The 26,172-nt window shown below is 46.6% G+C and overlaps 1 protein-coding gene across 2 annotated transcripts in view; it reads right to left on the reverse strand.

The window, feature by feature from the left end:
• The window catches only part of LOC125460958 (plakophilin-2-like), a 62,241-nt gene that overhangs the window by 10,662 nt on the left and 25,407 nt on the right, over positions 1-26,172 (reverse strand). For both annotated transcript variants that reach the window (XM_059652504.1, XM_059652503.1), the window contains exons 5-7: positions 25,937-26,144; positions 22,968-23,139; positions 1,000-1,117 (exon numbers count right to left, since the gene is read on the reverse strand). In XM_059652504.1, coding sequence (XP_059508487.1) covers positions 1,000-1,117; positions 22,968-23,139; positions 25,937-26,144 — 498 coding nt within the window. The remainder of the gene's footprint in view (positions 1-999; positions 1,118-22,967; positions 23,140-25,936; positions 26,145-26,172) is intronic.

A 26,172-nucleotide genomic window follows, 5' to 3' on the forward strand; every position in this document is an offset into this window, starting at 1 on the left:
ATGGTGGAAAATAAATGTTTGTGGTGGAGGAGGTAGCATATTGGGATGGATAGAAGAATGGTTGGCAAACAGGAAGCAGAATGTGGGTGTAAATGTGGACTTGATGGGCCGAATGGCTTTACTTCCACTCCTATGTCTTATGGCTTATGGTCTTAAATGGTTGGTTCTTTTTCAGGTTGGCATAAGACTGATGCTCACTGTTTTTCAATTCACATAAATAATTTAGACATGTTTGCTAACCTTGCTGACAACACAAAGCCAGGTAAGATAGTAAATCGTGGAAAGGAAATGAGCAGGCTTCAGGATAAGTGAGTTGGCAAATGGCGTGTAATGTCAGAAAATGTGAAATTATCCATTCTGGCAGAAAGAATAAAAAAAGGGCCTTATCTAAATGGTGACAGATTGCAGAGCTCGGAGATGAATCTGAACCTGAAGATCTGAAGACCAGTCATGTTAGATTCAATACGTTAACTCAGTTTCTCTCCCCACTAATGCTGCCAGACGTGCTGAGTTTCTCCAGCAGTTTCTGTTATTATTTCATCAGAATGTCCTCATTTTTATACTTTAAAGCTTTATTTTTAAAACTCTTAACCAATATGCCTTTACAACTACATTCTCCAGCTGCAGTGCCACCACTAATGGATCACCCTCGCTATTTGTTCTTTCACCTCCTTTAGAATGGTTTTATATTGCCTCTCTTCATCATGTCACACTCTTCTGCTTTAGTTCCTTTTGTTTGAAATGGCCTTTGTGCCAGTGGTTTACTGGTTACTTATTTCCTGGAATCCACAGTTCACATCTACAGTGGTTCAAAAGGGAGTGGTCAGAGGAGCAGGAACATGTACGTCAAACTGATCATAAACAGTGGGATGGAGTAAGGGCTGGTTTCAACACTCTTCCTCTTCCAGGGACGGAGCCAGAGCACTGAGGGCTGGGGAAGGGGGGTGCGGTGGAGTTGGGACTGGGGAATCCCCTCCATAAAGTCTTGATTCCATTTACCTTATCATCCTCTTGATTATTGGCAATCGTGAACTGAATGAAGTGGACAAGGGAATCAATCAGCCCCTCACATTCTCTCATTTGCTTTCGGCCCTCTGGACTAGCTGAACTCAAGTTTCTGTAAAAAGAGACACAGCAAGAGCGCAGCAATCAATGCAAGCCAACATTAATTCTTGGTAATTCTGACCAATTACAACTCCAAACTGTACATGGTGGCAAATGTATATTCTGCTATTTCCAACTGGAAAGGTTTTGCCCTTGGGCTGTAAATAGTCAGGTCAATGCAATCATATAGAGACGACCATTCTATGTGGAGACAAGTTGAATATTATCACAAATTCAAGGTGAAATGCTTTCTGAATTATTTTTTCTTAATTTTATAAAGCAAAGTATATTTAAAAAAAACTTTACATTAAGAGCATAAAGATGACCAATTTCCAAATCTAAGCGACCAGGAAGCAAATGGGTAACTGGAGCCCACAAAATCCTTTATATCCACATGTTACAAGAACACAATGCAAATGGTCTTCGTTTGTTCATGCTCTGTTACTGTTACTGACCAGGTCAGCATTTCTGAGCAACCCCCAAGAGTGTGGTTGGTAGGCTATTTCAGAGTAACCACATTGCTTTGGATCTGGAGACACATGTAGGGTCAGATTTGCTCAGGATGGCAGATTTCCTTCCCTAAAGGGGTAGAGGTGGACTTTAGTTGACAGTCAACATAAAGCAAATGGGCTTTGCAGTGGCTGAAATAAATTTCTCCAAAGGTGATGGTGCGATTCGAAACTGTGTCCCCAAACAATTAGCCTCTAGATTATAACTAAACACCATCACAGTTTAGTCAGAGGAAGAAAATTTTATTTTCTTTTAAAGTCTTTATATTATTAAGAGCTGAACCCTGGTGGTTTTCAACAACTTGACCAAGAACCAAGCTGTGCCACTCTCACAGCCAAGATAACAAAGTGTGAAGCTGGATGAACACAGCAGGCCAAGCAGCATCTTAGGAGGACAAAAGCTGACATTTCAGGCCTAGACTGTTCATCAGAAGGGACTAGGCCTGAAACGTCAGCTTTTGTGCGCCTAAAATGCTGCTTGGCCTGCTGTGTTCATCCAGCTTCACACTTCGTAATCTCGGATTCTCCAGCATCTGCAGTTCCCATTATCTCTGACCACTCTCACAGCCATTCTGGTATTAAATGCTCAATAGCGAGCAGAGTTTTCTACCTGAACCGGTAATGGTGTCTGATCTGAGATGAGCTAACAAGAGTTGTGATGAAGGCTATGGTTGGGATAATCTGGGATCAAATTTGCTTGACACCATGGGCAGTGCTGCAGCTTTCACAGAATACCTGTTTCCTGCCGTAGGGAGATAACATTCACAGACAAACTAAATAAACAAGGAACAAAGTGGAAGCTGAAATCTCTTAGTGAGTCAGGGTACATTTGTCACCTGCAGTGTTACCAACCCTCCGGGTCAGGCCTAGGGTCTCCGGGGATTGAAGATTAATATCCAGGTCAGTAAATCTTCTGAGACAATGAAAACAAGGTCTCTCTTTTCTTTTATGTTTGAATGCCTGTGTTATACAAAAGAGCATGGGTGATGGGAAGATAAGAGGCAGGCATCACCCAATCAGGTGATGAGTAACACCTTCGGTAGCCAATTCGATGTGGGGGTACTGCAGTGATGGGTGACCATTAGGAGTGTTTGGAGTGAGGTGGGGCATAGAAGAGATAGAGACACACACAATTCTGATGATTGATGATCAGTCATCCAATGGCAGGAGGTGGAGGTGGGGGTTGGGACGGAGGTGGGAAGCAGTGGGAATGAAGGTGGGGGTCATGTAACCTAACTCCGGGAACATGTCCTACAGAATCTGGCAACTGTTCTGGACAGCCTTTTGGGGCTGGAAGCCAGATACTAACTTTTTTTTGCTGATCAAGTTTTGTTCTACTGTTTAAGAATGAGCAAAAGTTCTGAAAATGTTGAATAAAAACTGAAAGAACTGCAGATGCTGTAAATCAGGAACAGAAACAAAGTTGCTGGAAAAGGTCTGGCAGCATTTGTGAAGAAAAAAAATCAGAGTTAATGTTTCGAGTCCGGAGACCCTTCCTCAGAACTGGGGAACCAGGACCTGAAATATTAACTCTGATGTTTTTGCTTCACAAATGCTGCCAGCCCTGCTGAGCTTTTCCAGCAACTTTGTTCCTGTTTCTGACAATGTTAGTGTCTAGAATCCAGGTTCTATCAGGAGAAAGCATTAAACAAATCCATGTGGATTAATTTTTAACAGAGTCAGTGCAAGGTTTACATTACAACTGCTCAGTCTATCCATTATACTTGTGAAATATTTATACCCATGTTTCCACGGTGATGAATGAGGGGAGAACTTTTAAACAACTACTTAGTTCAATGGTGATTTTTGTGGCTGTTCCCTTTGAGTAGATCAGCAGACAAGATTGTTCAGTTTTTGACAAAAGAAAGGAGGTATAATTTCAGCGAGATAGTGTTAATACCATCTAATTAGTAAATTAGAGGCCCAAACTAATGTTCTCTGGGATAACAAAGTGTGAAGCTGGATGAACACAGCAGGCCAAATAGCATCTTAGGAGCACAAAAGCTGATGTTTCGGGCCTAGACTCTTCATCAGAGAGGGGGATGGGGAGAGGGTTCTGAAATAAATAGGGAGGGGGGGAGGTGGACCAAAGATGGATAGAGGAGAAGATAGGGGGAGAGGAGAGTATAGGTGGGGAGGTAGGGAGGGGATAGGTCAGTCCAGGGAGAACGGACAGGTCAAGGAGGCGGGATGAGGTTGGTATGTGGGAAATGGAGGAGCGGCTGAGGTGGGAGGAGGGGATAGGTGAGAGGAAGAACAGGTTAGGGAGGCGGAGATGAGCTGGGCTGGTTTTGTGATGCAGTCGGGGGAGGGTCGCCCCTGCAACCACCGCCCTAAAAGAATCCCCCTCGTCCTCACATACCACCCCACCAACCTCCGGATACAATGATGCCACCCGAAGGTTGCAGGAACAGCAACTCATATTCCACTTGGGAACCCTGCAGCCCAATGGTATCAATGTGGACTTCACAAGCTTCAAAATCTCCCCTTCCCCCACTGCATCCCAAAACCAGCCCAGTTCGTCCCCTCCCCCCACTGCACCACACAACCAGCCCAGCTCTTCCCCTCCACCCACTGCATCCCAAAACCAGCCCAGCTCGTCCCCACCTCCCTAACCTGTTCTTCCTCTCACCTATCCCCTCCTCCCACCTCAAGCCACACCTCCATTTCCCACCTACCAACCTCATCCCGCCTCCTTGACCTGTCCGTCCTCCCCGGACTGACCTATCCCCTCCCCACCTATACTCTCCTCTCCACCTATCTTCTCCTCTATCCATCTTCGGTCCGCCTCCTCCTCTCTCCCTATTTATTTCAGAACCCTCTCCCCCATCCCCCTCTCTGATGAAGGGTCTAGGCCCGGAACATCAGCTTTTGTGCTCCTGAGATGCTGTTTGGCCTGCTGTGTTCATCCAGCTCCACACTTTGTTAAATTGGATTCGCCAGCATCTGCAGTTCCCATTATCTCTAATGTTCTCTGGGCATAAACCCCACATAACACCTGCTGGAACTTTAAACTGAACCACATTGCTATGGGTCTGGAATCACATGTAGGCCAGAACAGGTAAGGACAGCAGATTTCCGAAATGGCATTAATGAACCAGAGAGGTTTTTACAACAAGTGATAATGGTTATTCTATGACACTAGATTTTTTAAAATTACTGATTTTTCATTGAATTTGAATTTTACAATGTGCCATGGTGGGATTTGAACCTACACCCATAGAAAATTAGGGTCTCTAGATTATTAGTCTAGTGGTGTAACCACAATGTCTCAGCCTTCGTCTGTGACTAATCATGTTGTGATAAATGAGAGATGGAAAAGAACCTTTTCTTTGAAGTACCATTGCGTTCTGGTGTGTGGGCCTGGAAATGTTCTCAATTTCCTGTGATTTGATAATGACTCAACCAGTTTATGACACCAAATTGTAACCAACCACCACTCCTGTAAACTGTAGCTCACTTTGTGAATAACTACATCCACTTTTCTAATGGATGTAATTTTCCTTTCTCTGCTACGTTGGGGCAGTCATCAATGTTACCAAGAGGCAAAGCCACATTATTTTCATTCAGAAGGAAGCGAGAGTCCCGTTGTAGCAATCGGCAAAGCTCTCACCAAGGCCTGGGGGAGGGGCAATGCACATGGTGCTAATCCATGGAGCCTGTGCTCTGGGGAGTCCTGGACTCATTGGCCACACACTAGTATCAAAATGCATGGGAGTGGGGGGCCATTCACCCCAAAACATCCAGGAGCCTTCAATCACTGGGACACCATAAGTAAACCCAAAGTCAAAAAGGGAAACTTCCTCTCAGCATTCTGTGATTCAATAACTTCATCAGCCTCTGTTCAAATAAGTAATAGGAAGAGATTCCTCTTTTTCTAAAAACTGAAAGAACCGTGGATGCTATAAAATTAGGAACAAAAACAAAGTTGCCGGAAAAAGCCCAGCTGGCCTGGCAGCATCTGTGAAGGGTAAAACAGCTAACATTTTGGGTCTGTTGACCCTTCCTCAGAACTGTTGGTGGCTGGGAAAACATCAGTTTATACGCAGAAATAAAAAAGACGTTTTCCCAGCCACCAACAGTTCTGAGGAAGGGTCACCGGACCCGAAACGTTAATTCTGTTTTATCCTTCACAGATGCTGCCAGACCTGCTGAGCTTTCCCAGCAACTTTGTTTTTATTCCTCTTTTTCTGTGTGCTTAAATAATTCACTGATGGGCAGAAGTGCATCGTGTGAGGGTGCCTCTCTGGATGACAGTTGTTCTATGTCATCTGTCTTACATCTACCCTATCGACAAAGCTCTTTATAATCTTAACATTTTCTTGAGAAAGATTTCCAGCTTTTACAACCATATACTGTATGCTGAGACACTAGAGATGTTAAAAATATGTACATCCTGCTGGTGGAAAATTAATCAAACAGAAAATGACAGATTTGCATTTTAATATTCGGTCCCACCCTTGGGAAGCATTGCTCATCGCTGCAAAGCTCCAATGCTTTGCCATTGTGTGAGGTTTTAATGCATAACTTGGTGAGTGCTCTTAGAAGTCAGTGTGTGAATTCAGAGAAAGCAAGGAATGGTTTCTTGCCTCATTCAACCCAGCTGTCATTTACTTTAATGGGATAGGCCCAGATTTGAATATCTGAATTTGCTGGGAATTTCTTTTTCCTGCCAAAAATCAATTACTTCACTGCATTAAATTTCATCACTAATGCTGAGATCAATTAAAAAAATAAAACTGCTGAAAAAACCCCCAGGTCCAGCAGCACCCGTAGAGACAGGAACAGTGTTAACCAGCTGAATGTTATCAGGAATTGGCCGAGTGTCAATTTTGCTAAGTTTCATGGTTGGGTTTGTCTCTGGGCCCCAGCAGGTTTTCTGTCACTATCTTCCCAACTTTGAATAAAAAGCAAAAAACAATTCAGATGTTGCAAATCTGAAAGAAACACAAAGTGCTGGAGAGTTAATGTAGAATCCACTGTGACTTTTTCTTCAGATTGTTTTCATCAGAACTCTCCCCAACCTCCCTAAATAAAAACCGAAAAAGCTGCAGATGCTGTAAATCAGGAAGAAAAACAAAGCTACCAGAAAAGCTCAGAGGGTCTGGCAGCATCTGTGAAGAAAAGAAAAACACAGAGTTAACGTTTCGGGTCTGGTGACCTTTCCCCAGAACTGATGGTGGCTGGGAAAACGTCAATTTATATGCAGAGGGGAAAAAAACGTTTTCCCAGCCACCATCAGTTCTGAGGAAGGGTCACCAGACCTGAAACGTTAACTCTTGTTTATCTTTTCTTCACAGATGCTGCCAGACCTGCTGAGCTTTTCCAGCAACTTTGTTTTTGTTCCTCCCTCGTTACCTATGCTTCCTGCCCGTATGGCATCTATTCATCGTATTTTCCCACTTGCAACAGGCTGGAGTTTTCACCCCTCCTGGGATTCCCAGGATTCTTGGTACCAGCTGTGCACCTGGTCAAGCAATGGCATCTGCCTTGCATGGTGCCACCTTGCCAGGAACTGCTGGCCAAATAGAGGTCCTTTAAGATAGACACTGGAGGCCTAGCCTTCAGGAGATCCAACAGTGATAAGGTAAGACCTTTGTTGTGGAATCAAGGGTTATGGGCATAAGGCAGGAACAGGATACTGATTGTGGATGATCAGCCATGATCATAATGAATGGTGGCATTGGCTTGAAGGGCTAAATGGCCTACTCCAGCATCTATTGTCTATTGTTGTTTTGGTTCGTGGGCAGAGGGGAAATCGGGGGAGCACAGACAAGGGCAGCAGGGGGTGGCTTTCAGCAGTGACTCTCTTCCCCACCATCCACATCTTTGGTTGCTACAGCAAATAGAGTGCACCCGCCCCACCCCGACACAATTTGGTGGGGAGACTGCTCTGGCTTCCGAGTCAGAAACCAACCATGTATCTCACCTACAGGGGAGGCAGGTTATTGGTGCACTGGCAATGAATTGGCCACTCAAGGACCTTAACTGCTGGCAAGTTGTAAAAGTGGCCCATGGGCTTTGTGGACTTTCTCAGCCAGCGCTCATTTGCCGAGGTGTCAGGGAGCGGGCAAGTACCATGCACGAGCCAACTTTCCCAGTTACTTGCTCTTTTCACCACCTTTGAGGAGGGGGAGTAATTACACCGAGAACAGCATTGCAGACCAAAATGATAAGGTTTGAGAAGATTTGTAGCTCGGGTTGTGAATGAGGTTGTAGACTTGCTCGCCAAGTTGGTGGGTTTGGTTGCAAAATGTTTCATCACCCTGCTAGGTGACAATGTCAGTGTGCCTCTGGTGAAATGTCAGTGTTCTGTCCCGCTTCTCGGTGGTTTTTACACGGGGTCTAATTCAATGTCAACTGGGACAACACATCCATAATCACACAAGCCAAACAGAGGCACCCCAGGGAATTCCTGGAGGCCTGGTATTCTAACCGGAACTCCATCAACAAACACATTGAATTAGACCCTGTGTACAAACAACCAAGAAACGGAACCAGAAGCGATACTAAACACCCCAACAAACTGAGGCATCTAAATAATAAGTGGGTAAACACCAACACTTCATCGGAGGCACACTGACCGTGTTACCTCGCAGGGTGACAAAACATTTGCAACCAAACCCAATGGCTCAGTGAGCACGTCCACAACCTCAGAATGAAAGGATCCTAACACTGTTGAACATCAGCTTTACTGTTTTCAATGGGTTTAATGGATGCTACAGTTGCAATTTCATGGAACCAAAATGAAAAGCTGCCAATTTTGTGAGGCTAATGCCACATGTTATCCAATAAATTGTGACGATTCACAGGGAATCTCTCCCTCATGACAATCTACACATTAATAACACTGTAGAACTCACCACAATTCTGCCAACAAGTCCTAATGACAGTAAATTCGTTCAAAACTCTTTTGCCCACTAATTCAAACATGGTTTTTAAAGGAAAAAAAAACATCAAAAGAACTGCGGATGCCGTAAATCAGGAACAAAAAGAAAAGTTGCTGGAAAAGCTCAGCAGGAAGGGTGACTGGACCCGAAACGTTAACTGTTTTCTCCTTCACAGATGCTGCCAGACCTGCTGAGCTTTTCCAGCGACTTTGTTGCTGTTCATGGTTTTTAAAGGAGTTAGAGATATCAAACTAATGAGTTCCATTCAGACACGAGCTGGCAATCTTTGGTAAAAGTGTATAATACCGAAAGCCCAAAAAGATCACTATTGCTGCTTAGGCTCTTTTGTGCAGCGTTTACCGTCTGCCTCCACTCCCCACCTGTTTGTGTTTGGGCTCAGTACCATTCAGGAAATGGTGACTCACCCTTATCATCAACATGTCTCAACAAAGCTCACGACTCAGCAAACGAACAGTTGCCTACAACAATACAGTCAGTTGCTGTTTAACAAAATTCAAATACAGAGCTAATCATAGGAGACAGGGGTGTAGAATAGCGTGGAGTACAAGTAATAAGAACTCAATCAGACTGCAGTGTATGGGCCTAATCTGCCAAATCATTGGGGATTCAGCACAGTGACTCATGGTATTGCAATACCTTCAGCTCGGAGCACATGGGCAAAGCATTACTTTAAGGCACAGAGAACTTACAGCTGCCTGAGCAAAGAATAAAAAAGGGAAGATTTAACAGGGGCGTCCAGCACAGTTGATAATGATGGATAGTTTTTAAATTTGTTGACAGGATTGGGGGATTGCTGGCTGTAGCATCAGTGTTTGATCCCATCTCCAGTTGCTCATGAGAAGGTGCTGGTCAGCTGCCTTCTGTATCGAGTAGGGACAGCAACAATACTGCCATTAGAGAGGGGAGCCCAGGATTTAGACCCAGCTAGACTGAAGCAACTGCAACACATTTCCAAATCAAGACGGTGAGTGTCTCATTGAGGATCCTGCAGGCAGTGACAGTTCCACATACTCGCTGTCCTCGTATTTGAGGAATTAAGGAGAAACTATTTCCATCTGAGGGCAGATGACTCAGTAACCAAAGGTCAAAGATTTAGGGTAACTGGCAAAAGAATCAAAAGGGTGACAAGAATTACTATTTGCAGCAAATTGTTGTGATCTGCAATGTACTGCCTGAAGTGAAGAGAGTCAGTAATGACTTTCAAAAGCAAATTGCATAAATACTTGAATAGGAAAACATTTGCAGGGAAGACAGACAAATGGGATAGCACCTTCAAAGAGACAAGATGGCCCGAACAGTCCTAGGATTCGATGAAAGCTGCTTGTACTAGCAGGAGAAACTCTTGACCCTGGTGCATCTTCTTCTTCTGGATCCCTACTGCATCACCTTTAACCCTCCCCTTTCCATTCTTCAGAAGCGGGTCAGGGGTCAATTTTGTTTCATTTCCGCAGGTTCTGCTTGAGATTTTCTCAAAAAGGTACTTTTTGATTTCAAGGGTAATGCCTTTTTATTCTCATGAACTCAGTTTATAAACTGAGGCAGTTATACAATAGCAGCACATTTTGTATTTATCCTGATATATCGGGTATTTGAACTCTCAGAAACAGAATTCGAAGAATTCACGAATATCTTCAATAATCACTACATTAAACTTAAAGCCACAAGTTACAAGGAAAACATTAATTTACTAGGCACTACTGTATTTAAATTGGTACAGGCAACAGAAAATAAAGGTGACAATTTTTTTTCCCCAAGCTAACGCTTGTAAACACAAGGCAATCACTCTGAACACAACTTCCACAGACAGGTGGAGTCACACCTAATGTGTCTCTATTGCACAAAACTGATTATTTTAGGAAAAAAACACAGAAGAAGTTGCTGGAAAAGCTCTGGCAGCATCGGTGAAGATAAAAATCAGAGTTAACATTCCAGGTCCAGTGACCTTTCCTCAGAATGGGAATTATAGAACAGAACTAATGCTGATTGATTTTAACCAGGCAGTTACTATCCTTTAGATTAGAGATAATGGGAACTGCAGATGCTGGAGATTCCAAGATGATAAAATGTGAGGCTGGATGAACACAGCAGGCCAAGCAGCATCTCAGGAGCACAAAAGCTGACGTTTCGGGCCTAGACCCTTCATCAGAGAGGGGGATGGGGGGAGGGAACTGGAATAAATAGGGAGAGAGGGGGAGGCGGACCGAAGATGGAGAGCAAAGAAGATAGGTGGAGAGGGTGTAGGTGGGGAGGTAGGGAGGGGATAGGTCAGTCCAGGGAAGACGGACAGGTCAAGGAGGTGGGATGAGGTTAGTAGGTAGCTGGGGGTGCGGCTGGGGGTGGGAGGAAGGGATGGGTGAGAGGAAGAACCGGTTAGGGAGGCAGAGACAGGTTGGACTGGTTTTGGGATGCAGTGGGTGGGGGGGAAGAGCTGGGCTGGTTGTGTGGTGCAGTGGGGGGAGGGGATGAACTGGGCTGGTTTAGGGATGCAGTGGGGGAAGGGGAGATTTTGAAACTGGTGAAGTCCACATTGATACCATATGGCTGCAGGGTTCCCAGGCGGAATATGAGTTGCTGTTCCTGCAACCTTCGGGTGGCATCATTGTGGCAGTGCAGGAGGCCCATGATGGACATGTCATCAAGAGAATGGGAGGGGGAGTGGAAATGGTTTGCGACTGGGAGGTGCAGTTGTTTGTTGCGAACTGAGCGGAGGTGTTCTGCAAAGCGGTCCCCAAGCCTCCGCTTGGTTTCCCCAATGTAGAGAAAGCCGCACCGGGTACAGTGGATGCAGTATACCACATTGGCAGATGTGCAGGTGAACCTCTGCTTAATGTGGAATGTCATCTTGGGGCCTGGGATGGGGGTGAGGGAGGAGGTGTGGGGACAAGTGTAGCATTTCCTGCGGTATTTCCAAGATGATAAAATGTGAGGCTGGATGAACACAGCAGGCCAAACACCGCAGGAAATGCTACACTTGTCCCCACACCTCCTCCCTCACCCCCATCCCAGGCCCCAAGATGACATTCCACATTAAGCAGAGGTTCACCTGCACATCTGCCAATGTGGTATACTGCATCCACTGTACCCGGTGCGGCTTTCTCTACATTGGGGAAACCAAGCGGAGGCTTGGGGACCGCTTTGCAGAACACCTCCGCTCAGTTCGCAACAAACAACTGCACCTCCCAGTCGCAAACCATTTCCACTCCCCCTCCCATTCTCTTGATGACATGTCCATCATGGGCCTCCTGCACTGCCACAATGATGCCACCCGAAGGTTGCAGGAACAGCAACTCATATTCCGCCTGGGAACCCTGCAGCCATATGGTATCAATGTGGACTTCACCAGTTTCAAAATCTCCCCTTCCCCCACTGCATCCCTAAACCAGCCCAGTTCATCCCCTCCCCCCACTGCACCACACAACCAGCCCAGCTCTTCCCCCCCACCCACTGCATCCCAAAACCAGTCCAACCTGTCTCTGCCTCCCTAACCGGTTCTTCCTCTCACCCATCCCTTCCTCCCACCCCCAGCCGCACCCCCAGCTACCTACTAACCTCATCCCACCTCCTTGACCTGTCCGTCTTCCCTGGACTGACCTATCCCCTCCCTACCTCCCCACCTACACCCTCTCCACCTATCTTCTTTGCTCTCCATCTTCGGTCCGCCTCCCCCTCTCTCCCTATTTATTCCAGTTCCCTCCCCCATCCCCCTCTCTGATGAAGGGTCTAGGCCCGAAACGTCAGCTTTTGTGCTCCTGAGATGCTGCTTGGCCTGCTGTGTTCATCCAGCCTCACATTTTATCATCCTTTAGATTAGGTGGGTTATAGGGGGATGGGTCTAGGTTGTATGCTCTGAGGTTCGGCGTGGACTTGTTGGGCCAAAGGGTCTATTTCCACACTCTAGCTATTCGGATGGATTTAAACTAGCTCAGAAGCGGGATGGGAAACTGAGGTGTAGTCCTAGTACACAGGAGGATGAGTGTAGGGAGGACATGGTCAGGACCTCACTGTCACAGGAGTGTGCTGACAGACAGCAAGCTGGACTGAAGTGTCTCTACTTTAATGCCAGGAGTATCCGGAAGAAGGTAGGTGAGCTTGCAGCTTAGATAGGTACCTGGTACTTCGATGTTGTGGCCATTTCGGAGACATGGATAGAACAGGGTCAGCAATGGATGTTGCAGGTTCCAGGGTTAAGATCTTTCATTAAGGTCTGGGAAGGTGGTAAAAGAGGGCGAGGTGTGGCTTTGTTGGTCAAGGACAGTATAACGGTGGCTGAAAGAACCTTTGAGGACTTGTCTACTGAGGTGGTATGGGCTGAGGTTGCCGAGGAAGGTTTGTCGACTGAGTCGGTATGGCTGGAAGCTAGGAACAGCAAGGGAGCAGTTACCTCATTGGGGGTTTTCTACAGACCCCCAAATAGCAGTAGGGAGATCGAAGAACTCATTGGCCGGCAGATTGTTGACAAGTGCAAACGTATCAGGGTTGTTGTTATGGGTGACTTCAACTTTCCCAATAGTGATTGGAACCTCCTCAGTGCAGATGGTTTGGATGGAGCTGTTTTTGTCAGGTGTGTTCAGGAGGGTTTCCTGACTCAGTATGTGGACAGGCCAATGAGGGGGGAGGACATTTTGGATTTGGTGCTCGGCAATGAGCCAGGACAGGTGTCAGATCTCGTGGTGGGAGAACACTTTGGCGACAGTGACCACAACAGCCTCACATTTACCATAGCCATGGAAAGGGACAGGAGCAGTTACCAGGGGAAGATATTTAACTGGGATAAAGGAAGCTTTGATGCTGTCAGACAGGAGTTGGGAAGTACAGATTGGGAGCAATTGTTCCACAGAGAGGGCACAGCAGACATGTGGAGGCTGTTTAAGGAGCAGTTGTTGCGAGTGATGTATAAATTTGTTCCTCTGAGACAGGTAAGAAGGGGAAGATTAAGGAGCCTTGGGTGACGGGTACAGAGGTGCTTCTTGTGAAAAAGAAAAAGGCAGCGTACGTAAGGTGGAGGAAGCAAGGGGCGAGCACAGCTTTAGAGGATTACAGGCTTGCTCGGAAGGAGCTCAAAAGTGGACTGAGGAGGGCCAGGAGGGGGCACGAAAAAGGCTTGGCAGGAAGGATTAGGGAGAACCCGAAGGCATTTTACTTATACGTGAGGAATAAGAGAATGATCAAGGAGAAGGTAGGACTGATCAGGGATCGCGTAGGGAACTTGTGCGTGGAGTCTGAGCTGATAGGGGAAGTCCTAAAATGAGTTTTTTGCTTCGGTTTTCACTAAGGAAAGGGACCTTGTTGTGAATGAGAACTTTGAGGAGCAGGAAAACAGGCTTGAACAGATCAAGATTGAGGAAGATGATGTGCTGGAAAGTTTGGCAAACATTAAGATTGATAAGTCCCCAGGGCCAGACCAGATTTATCCTCGGTTGCTCAGGGAAGCGAGAAAGGAGGTGGCTAAGCCGCTGGCGAAGATCTTTGCTTCCTCACTCTCCACGGGAGTCGTACCGGAAGATTGGAGGGAGGCAAATGTTGTTCCTCTTTTCAAGAAAGGGAATAGGGATATCCTGGAAATTACAGACCAGTCAGTCTTACGTCTGTGCTCAGCAAGGTTTTGGAAATAATTCTGAGGGATAGGATTTATGACTATTTGGAAAAGCATAGCGTGATTAAAGGGAGTCAGCATGGCTTTGAGAGGGGCAGGTCATGCCTTACAAATCTTATTGAGTTCTTTGAGGAAGTCACGAGACAGGTTGACGAGGGTCAAGCAGTGGATGTGGTGTACATGGACTTCAGCAAGGCATTTGATAAGGTTCCCCACGGCAGGCTCATTCATAAAGTCAGGAGGTGTGGGATACAGGGTGATTTGGCTGTCTGGATTCAGAATTGAAGATAGCAAAGTGTGGAGCTGGATGAACACAGCAGGCCAAGCAGCATCTCAGGAGCACAAAAGCTGATGTTTCGGGCCTAGATCTTCATCAGAGCGGGTCTAGGCCCGAAACGTCAGCTTTTGTGCTCCTGAGATGCTGCTTGGCCTGCTGTGTTCATCCAGCTCCACACTTTGGTATCTTGGATTCTCCAGCATCTGCAGTTCCCCTTATCATGGATTCAGAATTGGTTGGCTGACAGGAGGCAGAGAGTGGTTGTAGATGGTAAGTATTCTGCCTGGAGGTCAGTGCTGAATGGTGTCCCGCAGGGCTCTGTTCTTGGGCCTCTGCTCTTTGTAGTTTTTATCAATGACTTGGATGAGGAGTTTGAGGGATGGGTTAGTATGTTTGCTGATGACACAATGGTTGGAGGTGTCGTTGATAGTATCGAGGGCTATTGCAGGCTTCAGCGAGACATTGACAGAATGCAGAGTTTGGCTGAGAAATGGCAGATGGAGTTCAACCTGGATAAATGCGAAGTGATGCATTTTGGAAGGTCGAACTTAAATGCTGAATATAGGATTAAAGGCAGGATTCTTGGCAGTGTGGAGGAACAGCGGGATCTTGCTGTTCAAGTGCATAGCTCCCTCAAAGTTGCCACCCAGGTGGATAAGGTTGTTAAGAAAGCATACGGTGTTTTGGCTTTCATTAACAGGGGGATCGAGTTTAAGAGCCGCAAAGTTATGCTGCAGCTCTACAAAACCCTGGTGAGACCACACTTGGAATATAGTGTCCAGTTCTGGTCGCCCTATTATAGGAAAGATCTGGATGCTTTGGAGAGGGTGCAAAGGACGTTTACCAGGATGCTGCCTGGACTGGAGGGCTTGTCTTACGAGGAGAGGTTGACTGAGCTCGGACTTTTCTCTCTGGAAAGAAGGAGGAAGAGAGGTGACCTGATCGAGGTGTACAAGGTAATGAGATGCATGGATAGAGTCGCTAGCCAGAGACTTTTCCCCAGGGCAGGATTGACTGCCACGAAGGGTCACAGTTTTAAGGTGTTAGGAGGAAGGTATAGAGGAGACGTCAGAGGGAGGTTCTTCACCCAGAGAGTTGTGAGCGCATGGAATAGTTTACCAACGGTAGTCATGGGAGCGGAGTCATTAGTGACATTTAAGCGACTGCTGGACATGCACATGGGCAGCAGTGAATTGAGGGGAACGTAGGTTAGGTTATTTTATTTTTGGATTAGGATTATTTCACGGCACAACATCGTGGGCCAAAGGGCCTGTACTGTGCTGTACCTTTCTATGTTTTATGTTCTACTCTACTCTATTCTATTTTTCAAAGCATCTCAGATCAAGTTTTAACATCTGTCCTGTGGTTATGACAATAATATCCACCTCCTTGTCGTTTTCTTTTTCCCTCCCCACTCCCTTTTCCACTTGCAGCCTCCTTACTTTGTCTAGTTTCCCTCCCACCTTGCATTCACGTTCATTTCTACCAGACCCACCCTCTGTTTTCCATCATCTAACTCCTGTAGCCTCACTAACGATATCTAGTGACTTCTTCCACCTCGTTCACCACTGCCGCTTTCTTCATTCCCCCTTCCCTGATCTTGCCAGCCTGTGTAACCCTCGCCCTCACCCTCACCCAGCAACACGCACCTCTCAAGACTCATGATTCCGCCCTGCCACCACACACCTTATTGCTGTTCCTCCAACCACCAGCTTATTCTGGCCATTAATTGCTGCTGATTGGCTCACTATTTCACCTACCCGCAGCAAGCAATACTCCCCAGTATCCAAGGGCCCAAACATACCTTCTAGGTGAAGCAACACTGCACGTGCACTTCCCAGAATCTAGTCTACAGTGTTCACTGCTCACAATGTGGTCTCCTCTACATTGGGGAAACAAAGCTCGCAGAAAAGACCCTGAACTACCTGTCTGCAGCCATTTTAACGCACCACCCTGTTCCCTGACCAACATGTTTGTATCTGGCTTGCTGCAGTTTCTAGTGAAATTCAACACAAGCTGGAAGAGCAACAGAGGAGCAGGAAAGCATGACGTTTCAAGTCAGGAAGGGCCCCAACCCAAAATGTCAAGCTTTCCCGCTCGGCCTGCTGTGTTCATCCTGATTCTCCAACATCGGCAGTTCCTACTATCTCTGGAAGAACAACACCTCATTTTCTGCTTGGGGACCCTGCAGGACTCAATACTGAGTTCAATAATTTTAGGGCCTAAACTCTCCCATGTCCCAGACCCCTACCCCACACACCAGGCCTTGTTACCGCGTAGCCTGCCTTTACCCACTGCCTGTTATTAGTCACTAATAGTGCCCATTAACAACTATTCACCCTCCCAGCCTGATCGTTATCAACTCTTTGTCTCTCTAATTGTTCTCTCTCATTAGGCTCTGTCCTATCGTTTACTCCCCATTCCATCTCCCTCCCTAATTTTCCTGCATAAAAACTGACGTTTTTCCAAGCCACCATCAGTTCTGAGGAAGGGTCACCGAACCCGAAACGTTAACTCTGTTCATTCCTTCACAGATGCTGCCAGGCCTGCTGAGCTTTTCCAGCTTTTTCGGTTTTTATTGATAAGGGAGGGTCTATGACCAGAGGAGACAGTCTCAGTTAAGATGGAGATGAGAAAGTATGTTTTCCTCTTTGAGGGTTGTATGTGTTTGGAACTCCTTGACACAGAGAGCTGCAGAGGCAGAGTCTTTGAGTAAAAACCAAAAAAACTGCGGATGCTGTAAATCAGGAACAAAAACAAAGTTGCTGGAAAAGCTCAGCAGGCCTGGTAGCATCTGTGAAGGAGAAAACAGAGTTAACGTTTCGGGTCCGGTGACCCTTCCTCTGAGCTCTCAGTCCTTGAGTATGTGGGCGGCTGGATGGGTGGACGGGCAGATTCTTGATCAGTCGTGGAATGAAGGGTTACAGGGTGAAGTCAGGAAAGAGGATGTGAGAAATATCAGAGCAGCCATCGTCCAAATGAATGGTAGAGCAGGCTCGAGGGGCAAAATGGCCAATTCCTGTTCCTATTTCTTATGGTCTTATAGAAGGAGGCCATTCAGCCCAAAGTTCCAGTGGAAGCTCTCTGAAGGAGCTGTTGCTCAAACAGTCCTACTCCCTTGCTCATTCCACATAGTTTTGCAGTTTGTTTTCTTCTTACTTCAGTTCACTTTCAAAAGTTACGGCTCAATCTACTTCCGCTGTTCTTTCAGGCAGTAAACTCCTGATCACAATTTGCTTCCTTTGTTAAAAAAGGAAAATTTCCTAACCCTCTGCCAGCTTGGAAGCAACTCCCCTCATTTGCATAGTTTAAATGATTCATGAATTTGAATATGCCCATCAAATTGCACCTTAGTCCACCAGCCCTGCTCTCTGCTCAAAACAGAACAAGGCCTGGTTCTTCAGTCTCCCCATATAACTGGTACTATTCCAACGAGCCAGTCAACCCCAATATTTCATTACTTGTAGCATTGATTCTTAGGGGGCTTGATGGGGTTGATGTGGGAAAGTTGTTTCCCCTGTAGGACAGTCTAGTACCTAAAGGCATAATCTCAGAATAAGGCATCACCCATTCAAGATGAAAAGGAATTTCTTGGCTCAGAAGACAGTAAATCAGTGGAATTCTTAATCACAGAAGGCTCCAGGGGTTGGGTCATCAAGTTTATAAAAGGCAGAGATAGATGGATTTTAAATCAGTAAGGGAATCGAGAGTCACGGTGAAAAGACAGGAAAGTGAAATTGAGAATTATCAAATCAGCCATGATCCCACTGAATGTCAGTGCAAATTCAATGGGCTGAATGGCCTACTGCTATTCTGTTTTCTGAGGTCTTTTTATGTGGTTGGTGTGGGCAGGCAGGTGGCAGTGTGTAGCCAGTTTCTTTTGGCTAAACTGGCATGGTTTGGAATGGGTACATGATGGGATGTCATTTTGGTTTCAGCAGGAACACTAGTACCTTCTTGAAAATGAAACCACTAGAAGAAGTACTTCTTTGTATTCAAGTTAAAACAACAAGAAAGGGCTGGGTGTTATGCTACAGACAGATTACATCAATAATGGTTGTGTTTAGGTTTTGGCACCACACCACTCGAAGGAGACACTGGTCCTGGAGGGAGAGCAGCACAGAGTCACCAGAATGACAGCAGGGCTGAAAGAGTTAAGCGATGATGACAGAATGAGCATAGACAATTCAGGGTAATCTAACTGAAGTATTTAAGATGATTAAGGGATTTGATAAAACAGATTGAGAGAAACCATTTCACCTGGTAGGGAATCTAAAACAAGGAGGATCATGTTTAAAATTACAACTTTCAGACCATAAAGTCAGGAAGTGTATCAGCACTCAGGGTGTGGCTACAAAGAATTCTGTCCAACAGCTTATTATGAAGCACTTTCTCGTCTGAGTACCAAGCATGAACAGTTAATGACTGCAATGCTTCAACAAATTCAGGAATACCAAAGATCAGAACTGAAACCTTAACATTTGCAAGTAAAGGAAACTTGCCTGAATATTCAAGCTGAAGCTTCTATGCACACAAACAAATCCTCACAACAAATTCTCAATACTACAGTGGGCAGCCCATTGTCCACTGTAGGAATCTCACTGAAATCAAAAGCTTGGTAAGTAGGGCAGCTCATGTGCTGTCTCCATTGAATAGCCAGGCAGAATGCTGCAAACCTCCTTCCACACAGATTCTCACAGCATAAAAGGAGGCTGTTTGGCCCATCATGTCCATGCTATCTTTTTGACAGGACTGTCTAATTAGTCCTATGGCCCCTGTACCTTCCCCTTTGAATCTGATTATTAGTGAAATCAAGACCAGTGGCTCAGAAGCATTCTCAGCGTTTTACAAGCAACACTTGGGCTGGAATTTGCCACAAATTACATCATTTCATTTGTTATTCTATTTGTTTGTTATTGGGGAAGTTGTGATGTCGAGGGAATGTTGCCGAAATTGTGTTTTCCAGAGGCTAAATACACTGAGAAAATGTCTCAAATCCTATCAGACCAGCTGATAAAATTTAATACCAATGATTGTGTCTGAAGTTATAAAGTTGGTCCAAGCATGGCAACTATCGTCAGTTGTTGCAAAAATGTTATCACTTTTAGGGGAGGAAATCTGCCATCCTTACGTGGTCTGGCCTTCATGTGACTCCAGACCCACAGAGTGACGTGGTTGAGTCTTAAGTGCCCTCTCAAATAGCTGACCAAACCATTCAGTTCAAGATGGGCAACAAATGCTTTTGGTGCAATGTTGACAGAAAGAGTATCGAGGTAAAACAGGGATCGTGCTCTGGCAATCCAACATTTCCCACACCAAAAACTATTGGATGCTGTTGCAGCAAGAATGCTCAAAGAGGCAACCATTAAATGGGTCAGTTAATGGATTATTCCATCTACACGAACTCTGTCCTAATGTTAAACAATTCTTCCTTTTTCAAATATTTATCTGATTCTCTTTTGAAAGTTATTGAAGCTGCTTCCAATGCCCTCTTCCAACTTGCTGTGTTAAAAATTCTCCTCTGGATCATTTTCTAATATCTGAACTCTGGATTCTCTGGTGCCAGATCTTTATTATTCAATCTGGCTGTATTTGTAAACTGTGGCTCAGTTGGTTATTCCTTTCTCTTTGACTCCACAAGGTTGTGAGCTCAAGTCCCACATCCTGAGGTTTAAGCCCAAAAATCAAGGCAGCCAACTCCCAGGGTTTAATGAGAGGGTCCTGCATTGCTTTAGGTGCTGTCTGTCAGGTGAGAGGTTAAACTGAGGTCCTGACAGATGGGTGAGAAGATCCCGCAGCATGATTTCAACGATAAACACAGGAGGCAGCCTGGTTGATAGTTATTCTTCAGTCAGCTGATGGTCTGCAATTAATCACATTGCTGTTTGTGGGAGCTTGCTGTGCACATATTTGCAGCTAGATTGTGACAGTGGCTGCAAATCATAAATATGTAAATGGATATAAAGTGCTTTGGGGGGCATCCAGTAGCTGTAAAAGGCACTACATAAATGCAGGTCTTTATTATGAGGTGGGCTTCATGCTGTACTATATCTGCAATGGTTTAACAAAGTGCCCACATATAGTTCTCAGCCTTTGATAGCACAGAAATACCACGCTTGGTTGACAGGTTGTGGTTGGCATACTCCCTGATATTTCATGCCAGAACCTGGATCATGACTTTGAGATCAGCTACTCCACACCTCATGAAAGGTTTGTTTTTAAATCACAGCTCTGCCTTCATGCACCTTTAACCACACTTCCTTTTAATAGACGGAAGAATGCAAATGAAAGCAGAAGGTCTCTACGTGGAAGTTTTCATGAAAGTTAAGAACGAGGGGAGCCACCTAGTTAAGTTTTTGATGTGGATTAAGAGAATGTGTTTCTCTTTGTTACAACAAGGCAGGTAGAACACATACTGCCTGACCTAAAAAAAATTCGATAGAACCATTCAAAGATTCAAGAGGCTTCAAGCTGCTTCACAACAAATAAAAACAAATCATTTCTTGTGCCGGTACTGTTGTAATGTAAAAAATACAATCGCCATGTTACACAGCCCAAGATCCCACAAAAAGCAAGATAACAAAGTGTGGAGCTGGATGAACACAACAGGCCAAGCAGCATCTCAGGAGCACAAAAGCTGATGTTTCGGGCCTAGACCCTTCATCAGAAAAGGGGGATGGGGTGAGGGTTCTGACATAAATAGGGAGAGGGGGGAGGCGGACTGAAGATGGATAGAGGAGAAGATAGGTGGAGAGGAGAGTATAGGTGGGGAGGGGATAGGTCAGTCTGGGGAGGACGGACAGGTCAAGGAGGCGGGATCAGGTTGGTAGGTGGTAAATGAAGGTGCGGCTTGAGGTGGGAAGAGGGGATAGGTGAGAGGAAAAACAGGTTAGGGAGGCAGAGACAGGCTGGGCTGGTTTTGTGATGCGGTGGGGGGAGGGGAAGAACTGGGCTGGTTTTGGGATGCAGTGGGGGGTGGGGACGAGCTGGGCTGGTTTTGAGATGCAGTGGGTGGAGGGGATGAGCTGGGCTCGTTTTGGGATGCAGTGGGGGTAGGGGGAGATTTTAAAGCTTGCGAAGTCCACATTGATACCATTGGGTTGCAGGGTTCCCAAGCGGAATATGCGTTGCTGTTCCTGCAACCTTCGGGTGGCATCATTGTGGCACTGCAGGAGGCCCATGATGGACATGTCATCTAAGGAATGGGGCGGGGGGCGTTAAAATGGTTTGCGACTGCGAGGTGCAGTTGTTTACCGCGAACCGAGTGGAGGTGCTCTGCAAAGCGGTCCCCAAGCCTCCGCTTGGTTTCCCCAATGTAGAGGAAGCCACACCGGGTACAATGAATACAGTATACCACATTGGCAGATGTGCAGGTGAACCTCTGCTTAATATGGAAAGTCATCTTGGGGCCTGGGATGGGGGTGAGGGAGGAAGTGTGGGGGCAAGTGTAGCACTTCCTGCGGTTGCAGGGGAAGGTGCCAGGTGTGGTGGGGTTGGAGGGGAGTGTGGACCGGACAAGGGAGTCACGGAGAGAGTGGTCTCTCTGGAAGGCAGACAAGGACGGGGATGGAAAAATCTCTCCCACAAAAAGCAATTGTGACATTAACAAATGCTCTGTTCTTAGGTATTGTTGAAGGGATAAGTCCTGGCCAGTATACCTGGGAGAACTCCCAAGCTCCGCTCTAAAATAGTGGCCATTGCAATTTCTAGACTTTTACCTGAGAGGGTGAGATGCAGGTCAAGGTTTGATATCTCACTGGAAATAGCACATCACACAGTGCGGCGCTCCCTCAGCGCAGACGCTCCGACAGTGCGGCGCTCTCTCGGCAGCGACCCTCCGACAGTGCTGTGCTCCCTCGGCAGCGACCCTCCACCAGTGCTGCGCTCCCTCGGCAGCGACACTCCGACAGTGCTGCGCTCCCTCGGCAGCGACACTCCGACAGTGCGGCGCTCCCTCGGCAGCGACCCTCCGACAGTGCGGCGCTCCCTCGGCAGCGACCCTCCGACACTCCCTCAGCACTGACCCTCCGACAGTGCGGCGCACCCTCAGCCCTGACCCTCCAACAGTGCAGCGCTCCCTCAGCACTGACCCTCTGACAGTGCGGCCTCCCTCAGCACTGACCCTCCGACAGTGCGGCGCACCCTCAGCCCTGACCCTCCAATAGTGCAGCGCTCCCTCAGCATGGATCCTCCGGCAGTGCGGTGCTCCATGAGTACCACTCTGGGAGTACAGGGCAGATTTCTGAACTCAAATAAAAACCAAAAGAACCGCGCATGTTGTAAATCAGAAACGAAAACAGAAATTTCTGGAAAATCTCAGCAGGTCTCCCAGCATCTCTGGACAGAAATCAGAATTAATGTTTTGGGCTGAGTGATCCTTCCTCAGTTCTGCCAGACCTGGTGAGCTTTTCTGGCAATTTCTGTTTTTGTCAGCATTTTGAGTTTTCTCGTGCGGGTCCTGAACCCACAATATCATGATTTAGGGGCATAAATGCTAATCTCTGACGCACAACTGACAACAGTCATGCTTTTTGAAACTGTGTATATCCATTCAGGACCCTATGGGAGCTCACCTCAAGCATCCAGTGGCATTGTAGAAGATATCAGGGTTGACATCAAAATTCTTGACATCTCCATCTGGCCAGCCCGAAAATGGGATGATAATTGATGTTGTCAAGGGTTTTAAAGTTCCCTTGATCAGGTCTGCCTTTAGATATTCATTGGAAGACAAGTTCCACAGTAAACCTAACATTTGGAGAAAACAAGGAGCAAAGCATCCATCAGATGATGAAAGCCTGGAAATCTGAAGTGACAGAATTCTGTTTCAACAACAACAAAAACAAAGTTGCTGGAAAAGCTCAGCAGGTCTGGCACCATCTGTGGAAAAGAAAAACAGAGTTAATGTTTCGGGTCCGGTGACCCTTCCTCAGAACTGATGGTGGCTGGGAAAACGTCAGTTTATATGCAGAAAATAGGGGGTAAGGAGTAAGCGACAGGATAGAGCCCAAAGAGAGAGAAAGACAGTTGGACAGACAAAGGAGTTGCTAACGATCAGGCTGGGAGGGTGAGTCGTTAATGGGGACTGTTAGTAACTGACAGGGGGAGTGTAATGGCAGGCTGTGTGGTAACAAGGCCTGGTGTGTGGGGTGGGGGGCTGGGACATGGGGGAGTTTAGGCCCTAAAATTGTTGAACTCAGTATTGAGTCCGGAGGGCTATAGGGTCCCCAAGCAGAAAATGAGGTGTTGTTCCTCCAGCTTGCGCTGGGTTTCACTGGGACACTGTAGCAAGCTGGAGACAGAGATGTTGGCCAGGGAACAGGGTGGTGCATTGAAGTGGCAGGAAACAGGTAGTTCAGGGTCTTTTTTGCAAATGGAACGTAGATGTTCTGCAAAGCCGTCACCATGTCTACGCTTTGTTTCCCCAATGTAGAGGAGATCACATTGTGAGCAGTGAATGCAGTGGACTAGATTCTTGGAAATGCAGGGGAAGTGTTGCTTCACCAGGAAGGTATGTTTGGGTCCTTGGATACTGGGGAGGGAGGAGGTAAATGGGCAGGTGTTGCACCTTCGCCGGTTACAGGGGAAGGTGCTGTAGGGAGGTGGGGATGTGTTGGAGGTGAAGGAGGTGTGGACCAGGGTGTCCCAGAGGGAACGGTCCCTGTGGAAGGCGGACAAGGGAGGGGAGGGGAATGTGTGTGTGGTGGTGGCATCCTGCTGGAGGTGGCGGAAATGGTGTCTGACGATCTTCTGGATGTGGATGCTGGTGGGATGGTAGGTGAGGATAAGGGGAACCCAATCGCTGTTGAAGGAGGGAAGGGAAGGGGTGAGGGCAGAAGTGTGGGAGATGGGTCAGACCTGATTGAGGGCCCTGTTGACAACGGAGCTGGGGAATCCTCGGTTGAGGGAGAATGTGGACGTTTCGTAGTCTCCCTTGTCGAAGTTGGCCTCATCTGAACATATGCGACAGAGACGGAGGAACTGAGAGAATGGGATGGAGTCTTTACAGGAAGTGGGGTGTGTGGATGTGTAGTCCAGGTAGCTGTGGGAGTCAGTGGGTTTGTAATGGATATTAGTAGCCAGTCTATCCCCAGAAATGGAAACACAAATGTCGAGGAAGGGCAGGGAGGAATCAGAGATAGACCAGGTGAAAGTGAGGGCAGGGTGGAAATTGGAGGCGAAATTGATGAAGCTTTCCAATTCTTGACGGGAGAGGGAAGCAGCACCGATGACATCATTACTTGAACTGAGACAAAATTCTCACCAAAATTGCCCAGCTTCACAAAAACGTTTAAAGTCTCCACAGGAAAAAGCATTATTATTTTTGATGGTGCAACTAGTCCATTTCAGCTGGTCTCCCACATCCCAACTGGCAATCTTGAGGTCATCCAAAACTTGGTTGTTCATTCCTTAATTCACATCAAATGTTTTTGAATCCCGCACCCGCACCCGCTCCCCCCCCCCCCCCCCCCCCCCCACTCCTCCGGCCTCATCACACCTGTTACTGTGGCCGCTTCCAGTCCTACACCCCTCCCCGATCTCTGACCTCTGGCACATTATTGACACACACAAGTTGTGTCTTCAGGTGCCTATATCTGAACTCTGGGACTCCCTCCCGAGATTCTAACCCCGAGTGACTCTCTGTGTGGAGTTTGCACATTCTCCCCATATCACATTCACCCCAGGTTTCCACCGGGTGCTCCGGTTTCCACCCACAGTCCAGAGATGTGCGGGTTAGGTGGATTGGCCACAGTTAATGGAGGGTGACGGGAATAGAGAGGGAGGGTGTTGGCTCTGGATGGGATGGTCTTCAGAGGATCAGTACAGACTCAATGGGCCGAATGGCCGTTAGCTGAATTGTAGGGATTTTATGATTCTAGATTTCTCTAGCATTCTCCCTTTACTGAAGGATCTCTCTTGCAGACTGAGCTCTTGGTTACATTTCTAATATCTCTTGATGTGGCTCCATGTCCAATTTTGTTTGATAATAAAATCATGATACTGCTTTTTCCAGGGAGCCTGCAATTGCACATATCCTGCAGATTATATTGCTGATGCTAACAGCCATGTGACCGTATTATTCTTTTTTTGCCTTTGAGAACCAACCACCACTGAGTGTATCTCTGTAGAGAGTGATATGTGTCTGTGCGTTTGCATGTGCTTCGGTGCTTAAATGTATTTGTGTGTATGTGCATTTAAATGTGCCTTTGTGTGTTAGTCTGCATGTGTGTGTCTGTGTGCTTAAATGTGTGTTTGAGTGTGTATGCTTGTGAGGAGTAAACATCTATAGTTTCATATTACCAATTGTGCGTTAATCAATTTTACACCTTAGTTGAGTAAATTCTGATTTTTAATGAATCAATAATTTTGTGTTAATTAGATAAACCTATTTCAAGTCTAACGTTGAGAAAAACATGATTGGCCACATTGGGACCTGGGTAAATCATTAATTGATATTGTGTCCTGTGGCGAGTCGTGCTGGAGAGAGACAGACAGTACGGTCCTCTAGTAGTGGTCACTTAAACCGAACGTAGGGTGGACTTACCGGTGACTTGCTTCTTTGTCTCAATGTGCCTGGTTTGCTCCAGCAGCCGCACCAGCTCCTGGACTCCGTTATGTTTCTGCACTTCTAGTTTGCTGTCGTTCTCCTCAAACACCCCATTGCGGATCGCACCACAGGCTGCAGCCTGGATCTCGACATTCTCGTTGCTCAGCAATGCAATCAGCTTCCCAATGCCGTCCAAAGCATAAAGCTGCACAAAATTTGCATTTTTTTAAACA

The sequence above is a fragment of the Stegostoma tigrinum genome, chromosome 18 (assembly GCF_030684315.1).
Source record: "Stegostoma tigrinum isolate sSteTig4 chromosome 18, sSteTig4.hap1, whole genome shotgun sequence".
NCBI classification, from domain to species: Eukaryota; Metazoa; Chordata; class Chondrichthyes; order Orectolobiformes; family Stegostomatidae; genus Stegostoma; species Stegostoma tigrinum.